This window comes from Sceloporus occidentalis, unplaced genomic scaffold (assembly GCF_023333645.1).
Source record: "Sceloporus occidentalis isolate IW3139 unplaced genomic scaffold, rSceOcc1.0.p SCAF_5, whole genome shotgun sequence".
Classification (NCBI taxonomy): domain Eukaryota; kingdom Metazoa; phylum Chordata; class Lepidosauria; order Squamata; family Phrynosomatidae; genus Sceloporus; species Sceloporus occidentalis.
Window position 1 is genome coordinate 146296536 of NW_028316985.1, and position 21814 is coordinate 146318349.

Genomic DNA, 21814 nt, shown 5'->3' on the forward strand with positions numbered 1-21814 from the left:
CAAAAGCCAGGGATATGTGGCTTTGTCATAGATCCTACTGCTTAACATGGAGTTTGGAATCTTGCCTCAGCATTTCCTCCTGGGAGTAAATACGTCATCTGAGCTTCTGCTTTGGGAGAGGTACTGCATCTCTCAATGTTACTGCCCCCCTTGCAATCCCTACTTTTTAACCCATAGAGGAACTGCTCTCCTCCACAATAGAGGTATCCTGAGGTGCCGACACGCAGCAACAGTGACCAGACTTGAAAACAGACTGAATGTATCATCAGTCATTTCCTTGCTCCCCAAAATTTCAGGAATGCCTTTGTTGGAGGGCCTACAGAGCTCAAAGGTTAGGTTTGGGAGGGCACTTTCAGTGGTTGCAATGAAGGTCATGTTTATGGCATTGCAATTACTGAACAGAACGCTAGCCTTCATTGAGTTAAAAAAAATCAAGTCCTCATAGCGGTACACATAGGATTTGAAGATAAAGATACACACCAGAAAAATGCAAGAATCAGCTTCAGTGTCATACCAAATAACTTCACTGGCTGGTACAAAGCACACGAAGATGGACAAGAAGATCTTTGCTACACTCTTGCAGCCCGCTACTGCAGCAGGTCTATGGACTGGGATTAATGAGTGATGTCAACTTTCCAGTCACAGGGACACATTGTCTACCTAAAACCTTCTCGCAAAATGGTTGTTGGTACAAACAAGTCCAGTCCCTCTCTTGAGAAGAACTGCAACAAAACGAAGCAGTTTTGATCCCTATTTCACTTTTTGCTATAACCAAATGTCATAGCAGTATATGTTCATTTACACTCAAGAATTTGGGGAAAACTCTGAAGGATATACTGAGACTCAGAATGGTTATAAAGCAGAACATGAATTACAGAGGGAAAATGTAAGGCTGAGAAACAGACATACTAATACAGTAACAGAAGAATAGTTTCTGATCAACTTGATCTTTATTTGTCAACATTTTCACTCCACTCCCACTCCCAAGCATGTATAACATATTATTGCTTTCATAATAGAATAGCCACACACACTTAGTAGTGGCCAATGGTGTTGCTCAAAAAAAGTTTGCAAGTCACCATCTGCAAATGTTCCTTACAGTTGAAAGAAAGGGGTACACGTTAGCTGAAACAACAACACAGCACCAACACAGACCTAAACTAATAACAACTGCAAAGCGTAAGGACTAGAAACAATAATTTGAAGGATAGAATACTCAATTTTACTAATAAGAGGTCAAACCTGTAATAATTATAGTTGTAAAAATATGTCTCAGAGTAAACTCCTTTAAAAGAATGGAACTTGTCAGTCACTGCTTAATTCATTTCAGTTGGTCTAATATAATTAGATTAATGTTAAATCTTACTTTTGAAAGAAGGATTCTGTGTATATGATCACATAAATCTTTATTTCCACCTTCTGAACACTTAAAAATGATCTTATGGCGCATTAACAGGAATATAAGCAAATAGCCTGATGCCTATGGACACAAAACAAGACAGGATAAACAGTATATACTTGTCTTGAATATTGTTACTTCTGCTTGGCAACTCCATTCTACAGATCTCTACAAGAAACCTGCTATTGTGTCCATCTTTCCAGAATGCTTTTTATTTGCATTCAATTTATTAATCAAATATTTATAGAAGCATGAGCAATAATAATGGATTTTTGTAACAGGCTTCTTTCCTGTGGAAGCCATTTACATCTGTTTTCTTCCTTAATTTCCAAATGGAATCCACTCTTTTGCAAATAAGACCCCAGGATGTTTATGAAACTGCCTTGTTTTGAAAAGCCAAACTTGGCATGTTCATGCAGTAGTGACATAGATTTCAATCAATAGATATAAATCAATCGCTTTTACAAGATAGAAATCATTTTTATAGGTAATATTCCAAATTCAATTTAAAAATAGGCAGGTTAAAAACTATGAAAAATTTTTACATAAGCAGCTTCACTCCCCTGTGTGTGATCATAAGTCACTGGTTAATAACCCTTTTGAAAAATGTTCACACAAAGGGAGGGTCAAGGGATAGCCACCAGCATTTGTGATCATCCCTGCATTTTTCAGGTACAATGATAACAGGAGTGGCTATCGCCATTTCCAAGTACCCTTCCATCACTAGTCGCACATTCACATAACCATTTCTCTTTGTGATTATGTACACAGCTGCATAGACAAATAGTGGCTGATGAATGAACCAGTCCTTATGCCAAGGTCAACCTAATATATTTCCTTCTAAAGAAAATGTGCAGATCTACTATAATTCTTATGATTGTCACAATGCAATATTCTGTTTAACAAGTAAATCCTATCTGCTTTATGTTACAAAATATCCCTAACTAACATCAAACTTCTTATGTTTTCACATCACAAAAAGTGGTCCACTGTAAGTCTGAGAATGGGATAGCGATGTCTGGGGTTGTGTGTCAAAATGCCACCTTCAGAACCTCTGATCCTCATCACCCCACTCTATGCCATCATGAGTATAATTTTTTGGTGATCAAACATCATAATCTCACTTTTAAACTTTCCCTCTCCTGTTTTGGGGTCAGTGATCCTAAAAGCAAAATCATGTCCTGCTGGAGACTTTTTCAGACCTAAAAAGATCTGAAAAAAGTTTTGCTTTCAGCTGTTTTGTTGTTGCTGCTGTTTAAGTGAGAAAGGACTGTATAGGATCTCTGCATGTTTGCATGTGGATTCCAGGCTGCACTATGCTGGAATGAATTATTTTAAAAAGAAAATGGGAAAGCATGTATATAACCCACATGCTTATGAAACTTTGTATGGTGCAAATATAATGCCAGACCATGGTTCACTGGAACAGGAATAAGACAGAGATGACTCCTTTCACACAGCTCCCTTTCCTTCATGCAGTCAACTTCCTTAAAACTTTCCTGCTTTCTTTAAACCAGTTTGCCTGACATCCAAATGAAGAAACTCAGAGAGTTTCTTCCACGCCACAGTCTCATTTGTGGAGAACCCAAATTTTTGAATGACCTGGCAAAATGATATGGAACATCAGTGGGTTTGTAAACAGGAAAGATGAGGAACACAAGGACACATGCTTCATTCCTATTACCAATAAACATTTCATCAGTCTAGAATCAGTATGTCTGAAGTGCACTAATACATACGCAAACTATCAGGGCAATACTACACATTCCTACTGAAAAATAAATGCCATTTAGCTCAATAGCACTTACTCCCAATGTATAGGAGTACAGCCTAAGTGAGAATGAATATATTAAGCTTCGATTCTTATACCCAGATAATGCATTCACATATACAGCTATCTGAAACAATGGAATACTGCATTACAGTGTTAACAAAATACTCATGAAGGAAGATTCAAATTATTCCAGGAAGGACTTCAAAATATTTACAGCTGTAAAAATAGTAGAAACCCCATTACAAAAGATACTCAAGTATAAATGCTAGACACTGACAGAACTGGATACGTTACCGTAACATAACTTTGTTTTTTGCTGATAATTATTTTTGCTGATATTTTGTTTTTGAAAAAACACACAAAAAATGTTATAATCTGGTCCAAATAGTTATTTACACCTTCGTTTGCTGCTTTAATTAAAGTTCTTTTTGTGTACTTCATTGCTAACCCACAAACTTATGACCCAGGTACCATTCAAAAGGTTTAGTAGGGCTCAAATGGACTGATTTTGTATATCCAAATGTCAAAAGCCAAATATGTTTGCTAGTTAACATAAATCCAAAAAAGTAGATTGAGAGAATTGGAAAAATGAATGAATACTGCAATTCACAAGGAAAACTATTATCCAACTCTTTTGCCAGGATATATAGAGAAACAGAGCTTCTTAGACTTCTATTTAAGTACACAGATGATAAGCAGTGTCAAAGGTTCTCCTGACGATGCAACCTGAAATCTCCTCTGGAATGCTCATTTTAGTATCCTCAGTTTCCAGTATGTTTACTGCATTTAATTTACTCACAAAATGAACAAAAGTGTCTGTTTTAGCAGAGGAATAGCACAAGGGCTCATTGTTCCAGATCTGTGGGAAGAGAAAAGCTCCATAACTGTGCTTTCAAAACATGTTGGGCATAGTAAGTAATTCAGGCACTTTGAAAATTCTTTTGTTATTGGGTTGCTTGGGGTTGTTTTTTCACTTTAATGTACTGAAATTACTTTGAAAAAAGTAAATGGAACATCCCCCCCCCAAAAAAATAATTACCATAAATTTCAATGAAGCCAAAAAAAGTGAAAACTCAGATGTACTGAGTGGTCACTGTTCTTCCACACCATGAAAAAGAGAATCGATGGAATCCATTACATACTAAGTAGCGGTGTAACTACAGTGCTATGTAGTGGATTCTGGCTAGCTCCGCACAACACCTCTTATTGGTCAACAGTGACTGGAACTGATGGAGGTCCATTCCTCTGTCACGCAGGAAGCAGCTGTCTGGTGTTTCCACCCCTTCCCATGATCCTCCTCCAGCATAACAGGCAGAAGGACCCCTGTCACAATCCCCCTTGCACTGGACATCTCCACATGAATGGTGTGTAGCATGTCAGGCAAATGATTCTCGATTGACAGGATCAAGCCACTAGTAAAAGGAATTTGGGGAACTTTTGCAGTCCGTAGTAACCCCTAAACTAGGAACTATATAGAGATTGTAAACATGTAGCAATTACAAATGTGTTACATACTCATAACTGCCCAACAGGATTCTGGCCACAATTTCTGCCACAAATAGCATTCATATCTATAAGACTACGAGAAATTCACTGCTTGTATATGACTAGACATACAGGTTTCTCTGTTTTTTCTACGAAGAAGAATTCGGTGTCTCAATAGATGGAGTCCAAAGGAAACATCTTAGCCATGTGGACATACAGTCTATACACCACTGAATTTTGCACACCTCATGTTTCTTGCATGAGAATTTTACCAAGACAACAATAACTCCCTAAACATCTATTTTCCAAAATGGGATTATACTGAAAAACAACACATCACTTCTCTGTCACTCAAGCAGGGCCTACCCTACCACCTAAAGGAGGGATTCTGATACAGGTATCCAGAAATTAGACATCTTCAGTTTTGCTGCTGCTTTTATTTATTTTTACTGTGCTTATAATGAATATTATTAAACTCCATAGATTATAACTAATACTTGCACCACAGGCAATATCTTCAATGTTAAAAATGTTACAAGGAGTTAAATGAAATGTGACACTTTCTACACAATAAGCAATTCCTTTTTAAAAAGGAAAGTGTAAGTGCAAGTCTCTCAATTTGGACTTGAATCCTGGGATAAGGGTATGCGGGCTTACCCTTCCCAAACCATGGTCCTAGTTATTCCACTGTGTCTACTGTTAACAATGGAAAAATGACTCCCATTTAGTCCAATGAGAAGGACCAGAGTTTGGGGTTTTTTTTATTTTTTTCAATACACTTAAAAAAAGTAAGCCCACAATCCAAATTAGAATCACAGAGAGTTAAGATCCTGCATGTGCATACCAGAGTCCCAGTTGAAATGGGGGTGCTCACACCTGCAATTCAAGTAATTGCTAACTATTTTGCACCCTCAATTTGCCATGTGGAATCATTGTATTCATATGTTTTCTTTCTGTCCCTTTCAGCTCTTCTTCACGACTAATACACCTAGTCAAGTAATAAATTGACCAAATGAAACATGGTTTTTTTGATTATTTTTTTTACAACAGTAGTCAGTATGTGCTAGAAGCTGTCCAGTAATGAGACAGTCCCAAATTCTCAAGCCTTGCAGATAAAGTTCAATTTTAGTCAAGTAAAAGGCACTTTTAAAAAAAGATTAAATGTCTGAACTGATCATCTTACCCTGCAAAACACACAAAAGGCTAGCCACAAGCTAAGCTTACTGAGAAACATTTTAAACAAGCTTATTAGATTTGCAACAGATGTAAAATCCTATTGCCTAGATTGTCAGGTAATATGTCATCTTAGCTGCCTTTCTCAATGCATGCCAGGAAAAATGGCCTGTTATTGATCTTCTGTTAAACATTTTGAGCTCAATATTCTCAGGCTTTTATGTCAGCTGGTATTAGCTGACACAAGAACAATGACCTGTTCACTTGTGATAGCAATTGCATAGCAACACAGTACAGTACATGGAAAATATTTTGCTTAATATTGTTACTGTACCATGAAATAACTTGTTTAAAATGGAAGATTTAATCTGGCAGTTTCTGACTACATACATCCACAAGAAAAATCGACTTAACCTGAAGTGTTGTGGAATAATCTCACATAAACACAAGTGAAGGCTGCTCTCATACATGCATCAAAATAAAATAATCTTTTTTGTGTTGTCTTCCTCCCAGAAACTTAATAATAAAGAGCCATGTGTTCCATGTTGGGGGGAAATAAAACTATAACCTAACCTACGAAAAAGCTATTCATCAAGTATTGCAACATCTCTTAGTTTAAACTAAACAAGAGTCAGATTTGGAAAACCAAGCTACTGCTAGAAAATAGAGAATACCCCAAGAAACCTTTTCACTTTCTGTCAGGTATATAAAATGTGAGGTTTTATGATTCAGTGAGGATCTTCATACATAAAAAAAAAAAACCCTGACTTTCAGCAAATAGTGTACAGTCTTCATAAGTGTTGATTGTCCCAGCTCTCTCAATTGATTTTTGATTTTAAAAATGTATAAAACTTTGATCACTGAATGAAGTTTTTGGTTATATGAGATTTCCAGTCAAGTGCATAATTTTTATAAGCAGGACCCAAAGGACTGCACATTACTGTTTTTCATTTTTTAAGGCAAGCACTGTGTCATAATCGAGGAGACATCTTTTAACATTTTCATGAAACTTCTCTCTGTATTGATTGAAGTACATAATACTTTCAGGTTTTTCTTCAAACCAAAATTTGTCAAATTCATAAGCCAAATAACCTGTGAGGACCAAAACAAAAGCCAAATATTTGTTGAGAGAACACATCAGCAACTGTATGCAGTATTTCAAAAAGAAATGCATCAATTAAGAAAAGTAGTTTTCCTTGCTTCCACAAAATATTTATCAAGCAAGAATCCTGAATTATATCCAGATAAATTTCCTCATAAGGAGGCTGGCTGAAGCTGACCTCCCTAGGAGCTCCTCAAAAGCTCCAACTCATAGATGCTGCCTCCTCCTCATTTTAAGAGTTTCCTCTTCTACTGCTTAGTCTCTGCAGCAAAGCACACCATTCACTGGGTCCTCCAACTCTCAGAGGAGCGTTTTGGGGTGTGAGGGAAGAGATACCTAGGGACACACTAAGAGTAAGATAGGAGGGAAGTTGGTTTTCAACCTGTATGTCCATCTTAACCTGAATGAAATGCCTTATTTGCATATCTACAAGAAGGTCAATAGTATGCTAAATCATAAAGGATGTAGGAAGTATTTAGCAGTGATTTATTTCATTTTTCATCATCGTTCACATTCTCCAGCACCACCTTACTTTTCATGAATGGTATGTATAATCAATCTCATCTATTATTAATAATAAATCATAAAAGGAAAAAAGCAAGTATGAGCTGCTACCACAAGAGCAGCTAAACAGCCTTCTCTTCCCAGATTTGGCCTGTATCCCTGCTTTCCTCACAAGTTGTCAGGTGAAATTGTTTGTCTACTCAGGGAAGGACAAAGTCAGCCAGAAGGAATATGCCAAAACCGAGAGAAACTATACTGGTTGTATAGCATCATTATCCAGAGAGCTGTTTTCTGTATGGTAGGTCTGTTGGGTAGATCCTGGAAGGAGGCTCTCCAACTATGTTTTCTGGAGACTAGTATATATGTCAGAGGCCCTGATGACATTGATATTTTTAAGAAATGCGGTATATCAGCCCACAGAAGCTCTACTTTCAACTACAGAAAAGAATTGTGTTTGCAACTCTCTTCCAGGCTCCAAGATGAGGCAGCACTGTTGGTTTGTGCAAGCTTTGCAGCAAACATACTACTTTTTTCCCAGGTTTTTTTTTCCAGCCTGAACACTTTAACTCTAAATACTACAGTGAGACCCATTTTCTTATAAGTAGGTCCAGGAATAGTAGCAAATCATCCCCCCCCCCCCCCAATACACAAGTTTGCCATCCTTAGAAAGGACAGGTATAGATACTCACAATAAAACTGATGGAAATCCTTCAGTTGTGGCATACCAGGAACTAAGTTGTATAAGTGAGTTTTTAACAAGCCATTCCGTAATAAGCTATAAGCCATCTCTGTCAAATTGATCCCAACTATTGCATAGGAATATCTGCAACATACATGAATTCTGGTCATGACAACAAATGAGTTTCTGCACTTTAAGCACTATTAATACCCAAGATGACCAAACATTTAATGGCACTTTAAAAAGTTTTGAGACATCATTAAAATAGTATTACAGCCATCGTTATAAAGATTTATATTTATATTATGTTTTATACTATCTTAGCTTCACCAGACCCACAGTGTCTAATATTCTATGTTGAAGGCTTTTCTATTTATTTATTTTTTAGTTTAAATTTTGTGTTTAAATGTGTTTAATGCTTGAAACATATTCTTGCTAAAAGAGAATATATGGAATTGTGTATAAACATTCACAAAGTTCCAGCCAAGATCCAGGCTACATATGGGAGAAGTAAGAAGGGAAAAGGAGCCAATTTAGATATAGGGAGAGGGGAGAGAGGGAAAGAAAGAAACAAAATAAGTCTAACATATAAGGAAGAACTATTTCCACATACATTCCACAATGTCCTTTAAAAGCAGGTAACTGTCCTTGTTGGCAACTAAATAAATTTTTCAGTTTTAAGAATCAAGCAGTTTATTAAGAATTTGCTTACCCCAATTTTGGATTATTGGACCGAGAAAGGATTTGACGAGCTTCACGTGGGTAATGTTTGCTAAAATATCTGAAAACATGTATAAACACAAAATAATTGCTTCAGTTTACAAAATATTACTTCCTCTTGGTTACAGATGTTTTCATGCATTCGTATTGTAACATATCATCTAATCAACTGCTCAACAGTGTAATTAATTAAATTAAGAATTGCATGAATAGCTGTATAATAGCTCTTGAAATAATTAGACTCACAAGTTGGATTTTAAACACTAGTGATATACTTAAGAGGCTGTACTAAGAGCCTCACTTTTCTTACATTAGTTACCAAAACATTTGATTTCAATACATGTGAAAGTATTTTGACTTACAGAAGATTAGTTAATCCCAGCATGCCCATTCCTCTGAAGTCTGTTTTAGGGTCATCACCTTGGAAACCAATGTCACACCACTGCTTTGTGATTCTAGCCTTCAGTTTTTCATGGGGCATCAATAAATTCCAAAGCTGCATAAACATGCTTCTGTTAACAGAATTATCAATGTTTTCCACAATCTCATCACTAGTAATTATCAAAGACTAGGCTGCAATCACAATGCCATACTTATTTTTAAAAAATTGCAAACAACATATCAACAATGTATGTACGTACTGTGAAAAAGCCATAGAAATGTACTAATGAGGGGTGCTTTTCTGTATGGCCATGTCAAACTGTAGAAATTTAGATCAGACATACCAATCAGTTAATCTATTTTAGGAATGCAGCTCTCCTACCCACCAGACTCCCTGCTCACATTAGCAAGGAGAACAGATTCCTATGCAGGGCATATAGAACCCCATAAGCACTGAAACTGACTGTCAAATAGTCACCAAGACATATGAGCTTATAGGCTTCTTCTCATTTGATAAAAATGTGCATTCCAACACTTTCAAACCAGCCAAATATTTCTGAAAGCTTATTATACACCTTGGTTGTATGTTCCAAAGAATTAAACACACATTACCAAGAAACAGAGGAACTGTAATTTTAACTAGCCTAAATAATAAAGAAAGGAATCCTTTTAAAAACCATTTAAATGAATAGCCCTCTCCCCATATCTTCAACTCCAGAAATTAATTATGTTGTGTGAAGTACTTCCTTTTTCTGTTCTGGACTTAACGCTAAATCAATTTTATTAGGTAACCTTGCTCGTCAGTAATATTATAGGAAACATCTTTCCCCACTGAAGTCCCTCCATGTTGTGCATAACTTTACATATTTATTTCACAAATATGCTGAAGGCTTCCTGCATTAGCCTAGGTAACACCACTTGTGGATAGGTTCAGTAAGTCATAACCACAGTGAACACCTTTGTTTTCAGAGTTACTACTTTTTACCTATTAAGAATATTAGAAAGAACTTTAAAGCAAACAATTATTTTCACCTCCATTAGTTGCTCCTCATGTTCTTTATTGTCTGAATTATATGGATGTTTTCTCAACTCTTCTACAGCTAAATATAATTTCCTGCAGCCAGATATCTGGAGCAAGCATAACTGAAGCTTTGAGGCAAACCTGCAATATACAGACAACGTAAAGAGAATTATAAATAACCTGAGCATGAAAGAAAATGGTTACAAGCAAAAACCTGAGCTATTATCACAATAGCCAACCAAAGCCTCTATATGTGAACCAACCCTATGTTCACCAACACTACAAAAAACTGTCCTGTATACCTTATACAAATTCACCAAGAGGTTAGGACTTTTCTTTCTGTATCAACATTAAAACAACAACAACCTAGTACTATAAAATTATTCTGACTTGATGCATCAAGAGGATTAAAGCACAAATGTACAGATAAGAAGATCATACAGTATTATTAGAGCTCATTTAACATACAGCAAAATCGCACATTATCAAAATTCAAAAGATGTTCTCATACCTGAGTGAAAGATATAAGACACCAAACATGGATTAAAATAAGGGCCCACTAACCAAAGGTTTAATATTTACAACAGGATATCCCTTTCGACAGTCCAGATTCTCACCTCCTCGTGCCTAACTTGCTAAGACTGCAACTCAGTCCCAAGCCTGGTGCATACTCTTCATCATTAGTCCACATTATAAGTCCTTAAACCTCTGGGTTTAAAAAAAACCCAGCTGTGCTAGAGAATAACTACTGTATGCTCTTTGTTCTTCTCACACTCACAAAATATTGGTCTTGGTAAGCTGCGTACCCTTGTCACCATGATTCTGCAGGGTGATTGTCAAATGCATACTAACCTTCACAACTAATCTCTACTCACTGTATACTTACCAAATTAAAGGAACCAACCTCACCTTAAATTACCAACACCTCCTACAGCACAGAATTAAGGTGAGAGGGAAGACAGCCTTATCGCTCACCAACCAAGGAAGGAAAAACATCCTTCTAGCTAATTCCACATTATTGAGGGATGGATGACTTGCAGATTTATTTCACATTGTTGAGAGCAGACACAAGTGCCCCCAACAACAAAAACTCTAAACATACTCTCCCCATGTGACACAGTTTCACCCACCCCCACCTTATACACTACTTCTAAAAGCAATAGAAGCAAAGCTTTGATTCTTTTCAAGCCAGTAAAAGTGAGAGACTTCTGTTTCTTATGCAATATATATAAATCCCTATCGCTTTAAAAAAATATTTTGGCTATCCAGAGCCAGGTAGCACTGTGTCAACCACCAGATCATGTACACAAAATAAGACTAGTTCTAAAAGCAGTCTGGGTAGTATTCTCTAGGTCAGAATATACTGTCATAAATCAGACAGAAATGGCTTTACACAAGTGTGATATCCACAAATTAATCTATAAACTTTTGACAAGTTTTGTAATGTACCTGAAATTGTGGTATTCTTCTCATCACATATGATTTTATTCCTCCTCCCATTTTTCTGAAAAGTCAAATGCCTGCTGAGAGTACAAGCACTGTCTGAGTCATAAGATCTGGGCTCACTCAGGGCCGAAACAGACCAGCAGCAAGTGTCAGCTTGAGGGCAGCATGGGGGCATGGCATTTAGATGACTCACACCCCGATGCCGCCCCCGACCCAGCGTTATGTCACCCCTGCACCCAACTGGCAGGCAGTGTTGTAACGCTCCAGCGGTGTTCGGATGCCACACACCGCAGAAGAACGGCCGCCACGGTGGAAAGGAATGATTTTTTTCCAGCCCAAAAAGGAGTGGTATTTTGTCGCTTCTTTTTGGGCCAGAAAAATGCCAGATTGGGGCTGTGGTGTGTGGTTGCCACAGCCCCAATTAGGCGTTCAAAGGGGCAGCATCAAGCCACCCATTTAGGGCCGTGTGTACTGGCCCTCTATCTCTGAAAAACATCATCTGAAAGCATCTACTATGGAAGGGAAATGCTGCCTCTCTCTAATCACAAACCAGGACAGCTCTCACCTTGTACAAGGGGAATAGCTTAGATTAAGTTTGTAAGCTCCTAGAACACAGAATGGCATCTGCTTTATACTGAAGACAACAGCAAAACTACTGTGAATTTCAATGAAGCTGTTGTCTGATAAGATGATATTTTACTTGTGCTAATGTTATAACCTATCTTAAGCAATGTGCCTCGGTAACCACATTATACATTCCATATGTAACATTTCTCAGCATTTGTCAATAATGTTTTATCAAACAAAATGAGATAGTCACAATCTCTTTAAAAACATTCAGAGTGGGTAGCAGATGCACCTTGTATCTTTTTGTATATTAATCTTCTTTTCTTGTATGATAAGTGCCACGCATTTTTGTACTTCATCTTCAGCAGCATTCACAGCATTTTGTAAAGCCTGAAAAACACAAGCAAAAACATCACCCATTTCAAACCGGTTTTCGGGCGGGCTATGGAGTTGAGACTGCCATGGTCACCCTGGTCGATGATCTCCGTCTGGGCATGGACAGGGGTAGCGTGTCCGTTAGTGCTTTTGGACATCTCGGCGGCCTTCAATACCATTGACCATGGTATCCTTCTGGAACGCCTGAGAGAGTTGGGTATCGGGGGCACTGCGCTCCAGTGGTTCTGTTCCTACCTCTCGGGTAGATTCCAGATGGTGCAGCTGGGGGACTGTCGCTCCGATAAGAGGGCCCTTACATCTGGTGTCCCTCATGGAGCGATTTTGTCCCCCATGCTATTTAACATTTACATGAAGCCGCTGGGAGAGATCATCCGGAGACACGGGGTGCGGTGTTTGTGCCTCCGACTGATGCAGTGACCAGGGATGGCACCTCTCCTCTAAACGCCTGTCTGGAGTCGGTAATGGGCTGGATGAGGGAAAACAGACTCAGCTTGAATCCAGAGAAAACGGAAGTACTCGTGATAGGTTCCCCAGGCCCGGGGATGGATATTTGTCCACCTATCCTGAACGGGGTCACGCTCCCCTTGAAGGACTCAGTTCGCAGTTTGGGGGTGCTTCTGGACTTGTCGCTCCACCTTACTTCTCAGGTGGATGCAACGGTCAGGAGCACCTGTTATCAGCTTTGGCTGATACGCCAGCTGCGGCTCTACCTGGGCTGGCGGGACCTTGAAACAGTGGTACATGCTCTGGTAACCTCTCGGTTGGATTTCTGCAATGCGCTCTACATGGGGCAACCCTTGTACTAAACTCAGAAGCTACAATTGGTTCAGAATATGGCAGCGAGGCTGGTCACTGGATGTTCCAGGACCAGCCATATAACACCTATATTGAAAGATCTACATTGGCTGCCTATTCACTTCCGGGCGCAATACAAGGTGTTGGTAATGACCTATAAAGCCCTAAATGGCTTGGGCCCAGGGAACTTGGAGGACCGCCTCTCCCCATACAGCCTGCCCCACACTCTCAGATCGGGCGAAAAAGATCTATTAAGAGTTCCCAAGGCAAGGTTTGTGTCTTCGTCACAAAGGGCATTTTCCATCGTGGCCCCTCAGACCTGGAACTCTTTGCCCGACGAGCTCCGCTCAGCAACCTCTCTAGATCTTTTTAGAAAGAATCTGAAGACTTTTCTTTTCCGTCAAGCCTTCCCCCATGTGCCTTGATGTTATCCTTTCTCTCCCCTGTGCATTTTGTTCAATCTAGCTAATTTGTTATATAGGTTTTTAATTTGGTTTTAGATTGAATGATTGTATGGATTGTTTTTAGAATTTTTGTATTGTTTTTAAATGGTATGGGCGGGTTTTTGTATTGTTGGGCTATGGGTTGTCACTTTGTATTGGTTTTGATGAGTTTTTGTAAACCGCTGTGATCTGCAAGGAATAGCGGTCTAGAAATAAAATTTCATTCATTCATTCATTCATTCATTCATTCATTCATCAACATGTTTTATTGCTCAGCATACAGTCTACTAGTAATAGGCCTTACCTTAAGCTTCAAAGAACATTAGGACATTCATGACAGAAAAACAGAAACTCCTTGCTGATAGTACTAAGTGTATCAGTAATAACTGTAACAACTTACCTCTCTTTCTTTAATAAAAGCTATCAATTAAATATAAATTGATCAACATTTTGATCAACAGCATTTTCATCAGCAAACCACTATATATTTATATATGAGGAAACAACAGCTTTGAAGAAAATTGCATATTTTTAATTTACCTGCTGCTTAGTCATTTCAATGCAAAATAATTATGAAAAGGATGGAGGGAAATTCTTCTTCCAAGATGTTGCTTACCAACTAAGTTTTATAAATATTTTCTAGATGTGAGCAATGACACAAAGATGTACTTATACTGTTAGAAGTGGTCAATGTAAATGTGAGGGTATGATCCCTTTATGTCCTATAGCCTTCTGTATACCTTAAGAATCTGCTCTGGAGGGCTTGGAAAGTCATACATTCCACAAGTTAAAATTAAGTCCTTGCATTTTATCAGCCAGACATTATGCAGGAAATACTTGGTTTAGTTTTAGTATAATGAAAAGTGGCTGAAAAGCAGTCGAACATAATGGAACAAGCTTTGGAGTCAGACTAAAAACATTTCAACAACCCATCACATCTTATTTTATACATATTTTATATTTTATACTTATTTTTATACAAAAAGGTGTTAATCCTAAAGAAAGAATTAGCACAAGTATAGTGTAGTCTACTAGAGGACCACTGGCCAATTTCTAAGGAATGTGTAGTGCCTACTGGTGCTGAGATTCAAAAGGAAACCAAGATTATGAAGTAGAAGGCTTTCATGACCGGCATCCATAGTTTTTTGTGGGTTTTTCAGGCTATGTAGCCATGTTCTATAAGAGTTTATTCCTGACGTTTCGCCAACATCTGTACCTGGCATCTTCAGAGAATGCTAACCTGGAAAAGAGTGAGTGTGTGTGTGTGTGTGTGTGTGTGTATACACACACATATATACACACACACACACACACACACACACACACACATATATATATATATATATACACACATATATACACACACACTGTGTGACCCTGGGTGAGGAGGAGTGATTCCCATGTTAATCTGTGTAGGCCATCAACAACAGAACAATAGACAGATTAAGATGGGAATCACTCCTCATCACACACAGAGAGAGAGAGAGAGAGAGAGAGAGAGATAGAAGATGCCAGCCACAGATGCTGGCGAAACATCAGGAATAAACTCTTACAGAACATGGACACATAACCCCAAAAAACCACAAAAACTATGAAACCAAGATTCATCCTCAATAAATCAAGTATCATCAATATGTAAAAACACGGCCAATGAGAAAATTGTTTTCTTATATGTGTCAGATTCGTCCTATCTTCAAAGAGGTCTCCTGCCACAGAAATTTAATAATCCCTGTTCTAGATAATATCAATGACTTATCCAGTCCTACATTCTGTTCATACATATTGACTAGCCAGATACCTGTGGGAAGCCCCCAATTATGTTGTTTACTACAGTCATCCCTCCGGATTCACTGATTTTCCATTCATGGTTTTGAATTTCCACAGAAAGGAAGCCAGGAGGAAGAAAGCGGTGCATGTGTTTGCGTTGCGCCTGCAGGGCCACATGTGCTCATTAAAAATAATGAGACTCCAATATTTGTGTTTTTTCTGATTTGTGGTGGGGGGAGTCCAGAATGGATCCCCGCAAATCAGAAGGGACGACTGTATTTGGTATAAAGTGACATGACTCCTTTAATAATGGGGGTAATACACAAACATCATGTTTAGTAGCCATTGGGTACCACAGCATATAGGCCAGTTCTATGCATGCTTAAGTCAAACATCAACCCCACTGAGTATAAACAACTGAATATCTCTTTTCAAAAATGAATATGGAGGCACTGCAAATGAAACTGTTCACTACTTAGAATAAGGGTGAAAGGATGAATAAACTAGTTATGTGGGACTTTGGGCATTTCTATCACACTCAAAGAGACACATAGAGCCCCACCCACCAGGTGCAGGGGGGAGGGAAAACCCTTGGGCTCAACATTAGATACCAGGCATAATCCTAATGATATCCTACCTTATATTTTGATGCTTTCAGTGAGTACTCTGTAATGATACAAATAAGTATGAATTACTAACTTAATTCATAAAGTGTCATCTATTATTTTTAAATTACAAACAATTACTCAATAAACATAGCTTATACATAAATACCACTGTGGGTCCTATATTAGGGGAAATTAGGACATACATTCTATAAGACAATAGCTTAAAAACCCATGTTATGTTAAAAACATGCAATGAATAAAGAAATGTTAAAAATATTAATTACTGACATCTCAACTTGCAAGAAATGAAATCTTTTTTACGGTTGTATTTTATCTCATTTCCATATAGAAAAACCCATGAAAAAACTATTCTATATTTGCTTTAAATTTGGGTAGGTAACTGCATGCTGAGCAGGTGCCAATCAATCTCCCCCACATCTGCAACCCATGACACCATCACCTCCTGGGCACATTAGAAGTTGCACATCACTTCCAGCACTATTTTTCTTAATTTTCTAACGATCAGACTGAAAAAGAAAATATGGGCGAATGAAATTTGCACATTTTGGTGCAGTCTGGAAGTATTTCAGATGGAAAACTGTCCAAGGCTTGGGGACTCCAGGGCCAAAAACGTGTGGGTCAGGGGCTGCAAAAGGGCCCATGCTTTCCTCATCCCAATTTAAATTCACACAGTTGGGTAAAACTATCATATAGCAACATTAAAATGTCTGGAAAGGAAGGGCAACCCCCTCTGAATAAATCTTGGCAAGAAAAAAAATTATAGGTTTATCACCATGTCATCATAAATCAGAAACAACTTGAAGGCACACAACAACAAGTTTAAGGTGCTAAGGAGTCTCTGCAGTTTTAAAGGACGGCTACTGCAAGAGCTCAAATGACAAAAACCTTGCTGTTGGTGAGGTAGGTAACTCATGGTACAGCTGTGCTAAGTCAGCTGTCTCTTGGGACTTAAAAATGAAATATAAATATAATAAATAAATAAATAAAAATTCAACACTGACACATCTTTATGGAAGACAGGTTTTTTCATGTATGTCTTGACCTAAAATATGGACTAACCTCCCAAATTAAAATGTAAAATTTGTGTATCAAAAACTTTTATATTTCATATATATTAATACCTATTTTCAGTGTCCTTTCTGCATTTCTTCTTGAGCCATCACAAATACGCTGCAGTTCACATTTTCCAGTCAATTGTCTTAGGATCCATTTTAACCAAAATCGAAAGATATTTTTATACAAGTATTTCCATACGTTTACAATCATTTTCTACAAAAATGGACAAATCATAAAAATGACTTAAGATTACAAGAAATGTAACATCTTATATGCTAGAGCTCATATCGAATTCAATTTTTATTCAGAAAATAAATCACCTCGTTTCACTGGAAAGTCCCAAATTAAGGGTGCGTAGGACTTCTAGCTCTTCCCAACAATTTTAACTAAAGTCATATTCCATCCAAAGTTAAACATTTCCATCATCATAAATTAAGGAAATTAATAGTACGTATATGCTATGCATATTTATTCAGTAGTCCTAGTACCTCCAATGAAACTTATTTCCATGAAAGTGTGCCAAATTGTAGCCTTAATTTTGAAGGAAACTGTGTCTTTGTTTTCCCAAAGGTGAAGACTTTGTTCCTGGGCTTTTCTTTTAGGTACGGATTCAGTTGCTTTTAGTGTACTGTTTTTAGCTGTGCACCTATTGACTTGTGCTGACCCCATGAATTTATAGGGTTTTCTTTAGCACAATCTTATATATGTTTATCCAACGGTAAATTTCATCCCCTTTAATGGGACTTTCTCCCAGGTAAGTGGGCATAGGATTACACCTTACTGTTCAATGTTTTCATCAGCTTTGTATGGTTGTGTATGTATTCACAATCAAGGGAATTTAAACAGCAGCAAAAAATAATAAAGCTATTCTAAGAAGATCCTAAGCACCACTACTAACTTTAAAGAAAACTGAAAGAACCATTATAAATATCTTATCAAAACAGTGCTATTAAAGGCAAACTGATTTGTTACTTTCAGGTGGAGACTTTGCTCCTGTCTTATTCCTTCTCTCAAGACTGATAAATACTTGAATTTTATTAAAAAAAAAAAAACCTTTCAGCTGCCACATTTTGTGTTTATTTGGTTCAAGGCCTTTTTACAATGTCTAAATATTTTAAAAGCAAAACCGTCGGAAATTAATTTTTGCAGTGGAAGAAAGGGGCCACTCCAGCATACAGATACAGAGAGACGGATGGGGAGATGTGTTCAAATGTACCCAATCACAACACGCCCTCCCCTCCTCCTTCCCTCCAACAACACCTAGAGAAAATGCAAGCTGCCTTTGACTAACATCGTCATTTTATTCCTTTTTTCCTGCCTGTATGATTCTTAACACCTTTGCCTGATGAAGAAGCCAGTGGGATTTTGAAAGCTTGCATCATGTATTTCATGCACTTTGGTTGACCAAATAAAGGTAGCAGCAGCAGTAATAGCATATACATTTCTATACCACTTATCAGTGAATTCAGCACCCTCTAAAGTGTTTACAGTCTGTAAGCTAAAGGTATCACTGCTTTGTGGATTTGGGATGTTATTGTACTTTGCTATTTGGCTGGTTACTGACTGATTACTGGGACATCCAGGAGGAATCACATCACAGCAACATTAAAATCACTCCACTGGCTGCTGGTTAGATTCCGGACAAGGTACAAAGTGTTGGCTATTACTTTAAAGCCCTACATGGTTTGGGTCCAGGTTACCTACAGGATCACCTCCTCCCATACAATCTGCCCCTTTCACTCAGGTCCCTGGAAGACATTTACTCCAGTCAAACAGAGAGGACTTTTTCTTCAGCTGCCCCTAGACTGAGGAACCGGAAAAGGTTTGACAACTAAATATGGCGCCCGAATTTGAAACAGCACTGAAGGCCAATCTCTTCTGACGGGTAAATCCATGTAATTCTAAATTGTGAATTAAGATGTTGAACTGTAGAATGTTTTAAAATGTGTATGTCTTATATGTCTTTTTAGACTGTTGTGCGTTTTAATTAATGTGGTTTAATGGATATTGCTGGAAAGCCAGCATGATATAGTGGTTGGAGGGTTGGACCAAGACTCTGGAGAGCAGGGTTCAAGTTAGTTTATTCCCATCATCCTATTTATTTATTTATGGTATGGCACACAGGGTTAAATTCTAGGTCTATCTGGATCATTATTCAGGGTTAAGTGAGTTGGGTCAGGGACATAGCCAAAGGGGGGGTCTGGGCTTCCATTAGGTACAATGAATGGTGTGTGCTGCTGTGCCGCTCTGCCCAAACCCCATTATAATGGTGGCACTTAGTCTGGACTTGTCCTTCCCAAAACCCCAGCTACCTCCCTGGTTGGGTAGCAAACTGAATCCCCTGCATTTGGGGTGCTTGTGAACAACAAAGATTCATCCCAGACTATTGTTATTATTATTATTATTATTAGTCATAAAGGTGCTACAAGACCTCTCTCTCTCTGGATCTGATATTAAGTCTACAAAGGCTGCCCACTTCCTCCTTTCAGTGAGTCTCAAAGGGGCTGCAAGATCTCTCTACGTACTGATTCCGCAGACTAACACGGCTAATCTCTCAATTCTGGGATCAACATTATTGTTATTATTGGTACTACTAGTAGTAATATTACTATCACGTCCTGCCTTGCGGAAAGGCGGGAAATAAATATCATCACCATCATCATCACTGTGAGGCCAGTGCTGCTTCCCTGACATACCTGATCCCAGACTCATTACAAGCCTTGGCCCGGCTGCGTCCTCCTCCTCCTCCTTCTCCCGGGAACGTGGCGCCGGAGCAGCACCGCAACGGCCGCCTCCCCCTCGCCGCTTTAAGCGGTGCCAAGCTTTGGGCCCATCCTCCCAGTCCCGACCGCGCATGCCCAGCAGAGCCGGAAGTGGCCCCGGAAGTGGCGGCCGAGTTGTGACACGCGTTCAACATTTCACACGAACAACCCGTCCCACCCCGTGTGTGTCTGTGTGGTGTTTTGTTTCCCCACCTGACTATAAATGACACGGGGCGAAGCGTCCCCGTCGGCCTCCATAGCGACCACGTCAAAGGAAGGAAGAGGGCGGAGCCAGGCCTCGTGTGGCGGCCGCTTAACGGCGGTCGCCGTGGCAACAGGAGACGCTCGCGCTGGCAAAAAAGGGGGCGGGGCGTCGCCTTGCCATATCCTCTTCTGTCACCGACGGGATTCTGAGGAGGCCGTTGGTGACGTCACACCTCCCGCTGGCGTCACAAACGGCGCTTCTGTCACCACCAGCGTTCCATTCCTGAGCCAAGTCAAGGCCTTAAAGCGATACCTCAGCCAAGGGATTCCCACGCTTTGGTCCGCCAGGTGTTTTGTTTGGACTCCAACTCCCAGAAGCCTCAGCCAGCTTGGCCAACAGTGAGGGATTGTGGGAGTTGAAGTCCAAAAGACCCCTAGAGGAGCAAAGTTTGGGAGCCACTGTTTCTGAGGCAACGTAGGGGGAGCCAACGTAACAGGGGCTGCTAATAAGGCTCTTCCACAATTCGCCGCTAGGAGCGCTATGGTTCCCCTTTTAACTGCCGTGGGTTCACCCTATCTCTATGGCATCCTGGGATTTGCAGTTTAGGGAGGGTTACTTGCTGCACGGTGGCCAGGCGTCCTCCTTTTCCAGGACATTTTTTAGACTGTAAGCATCTAATTAACAATAACAATCATTGTAAGCCGCTCTCCACGAGCCTTTAGGGCTGAAGGGCGGGGCATAAATACCGTAAATACATAACATGAATAATATTCCAAAGTAACACCTAAAATATTAAAAATGCTGGACGTTATGAAAGAAGAGCTACAAAAACAGCCACGTGCAAATAAATTTGTGCTCCAAATGGAGGACGTTTTGGAATCCCTCCTGGACCTTCTGTCCAAATGTTTAGGGAGGGTTATTTGCAGCACCTCCTCCTTTTCCTGGACATGCCCTGTATTTCAGCCTTTCTGTCCAGGAAGGGATTCTAAAATGTCCTTCCTTTGGAGCATTTATAGCTATTTGAGATAGATATATCAAATATATCTGCTGTGGGCCCCACAACAAACTCCAACTCCCAGAATTCCATAGCCTTGAGCCAGAAAAGAGTTAAAGTGGTGCCAAACCGGGTTATTTCTCCAGTTCGGATGCAGCCCTGGTTATTTGTCATCTTTTTTAAACCTCCCTCCCCTCATATATTAATTATGTATTTTTTAAAAAGTGTAACACTACATCGGCCTGTTTTTATTGATGACCAAAAAGAAAATACGCCTGTGGCCTCTGCCGTATCTTAAGACAGCATGGATAGTAAGGGGATCCTGGTGGTCTCACTTTCAGGTTTACTTGGGTTATTAGACGTATTAATTAATTTTAATTAAATTCTGTGTCTCGCCTGAAATACTATCTTGAACCAACCAGGTGCAGTAAAGCTGGAAGTGGACTTGGCAGATGTATCTTTTCTACAGAAAAGGTTTGTCTTTGCTAGGCAGTGTAACTGCTGCTTTCCTCTTCA

General features: G+C 39.1%; 1 protein-coding gene across 2 annotated transcripts; it reads right to left on the minus strand.

Annotated features, from left to right (window-relative positions):
- Positions 1 to 964: 964 nt before the first annotated feature.
- Positions 965 to 20481, minus strand: ELMOD2 (ELMO domain containing 2). Of its 2 annotated transcripts, none has more exons than XM_089525760.1 (9): positions 20313 to 20481; positions 17403 to 17550; positions 16290 to 16318; positions 12544 to 12641; positions 10250 to 10379; positions 9199 to 9332; positions 8829 to 8897; positions 8127 to 8260; positions 965 to 6923 (listed from the first exon to the last, which is right to left on the minus strand). In XM_089525760.1, the coding sequence occupies exons 1-9, from the start codon at positions 20355 to 20357 to the stop codon at positions 6769 to 6771; spliced, it is 942 nt and encodes a 313-aa protein (XP_089381886.1). In that variant the 5' UTR covers positions 20358 to 20481; the 3' UTR covers positions 965 to 6768. The 2 variants fall into 2 exon arrangements, with proteins under 2 accessions (XP_089381886.1, XP_089381887.1); XM_089525761.1 differs by lacking the exon at positions 20313 to 20481 and adding an exon at positions 20034 to 20266.
- Between the last annotated feature and the right edge of the window lie 1333 nt (positions 20482 to 21814).

Coding starts and splice junctions, on each gene's coding strand:
- ELMOD2 (XM_089525760.1), bottom strand. CDS start 20,357: ATGGAGGCCGACGGGGACGCTTCGCCCCGTGTCATTTATAGTCAG. Junction 17,551..20,312: donor CCCGTGTCATTTATAGTCAG/GTGGGGAAACAA, acceptor CCATTTTTGTAG/AAAATGATTGTAAACGTATG. Junction 10,380..12,543: donor AATATACAAAAAGATACAAG/GTGCATCTGCTA, acceptor TGTATATTGCAG/GTTTGCCTCAAAGCTTCAGT.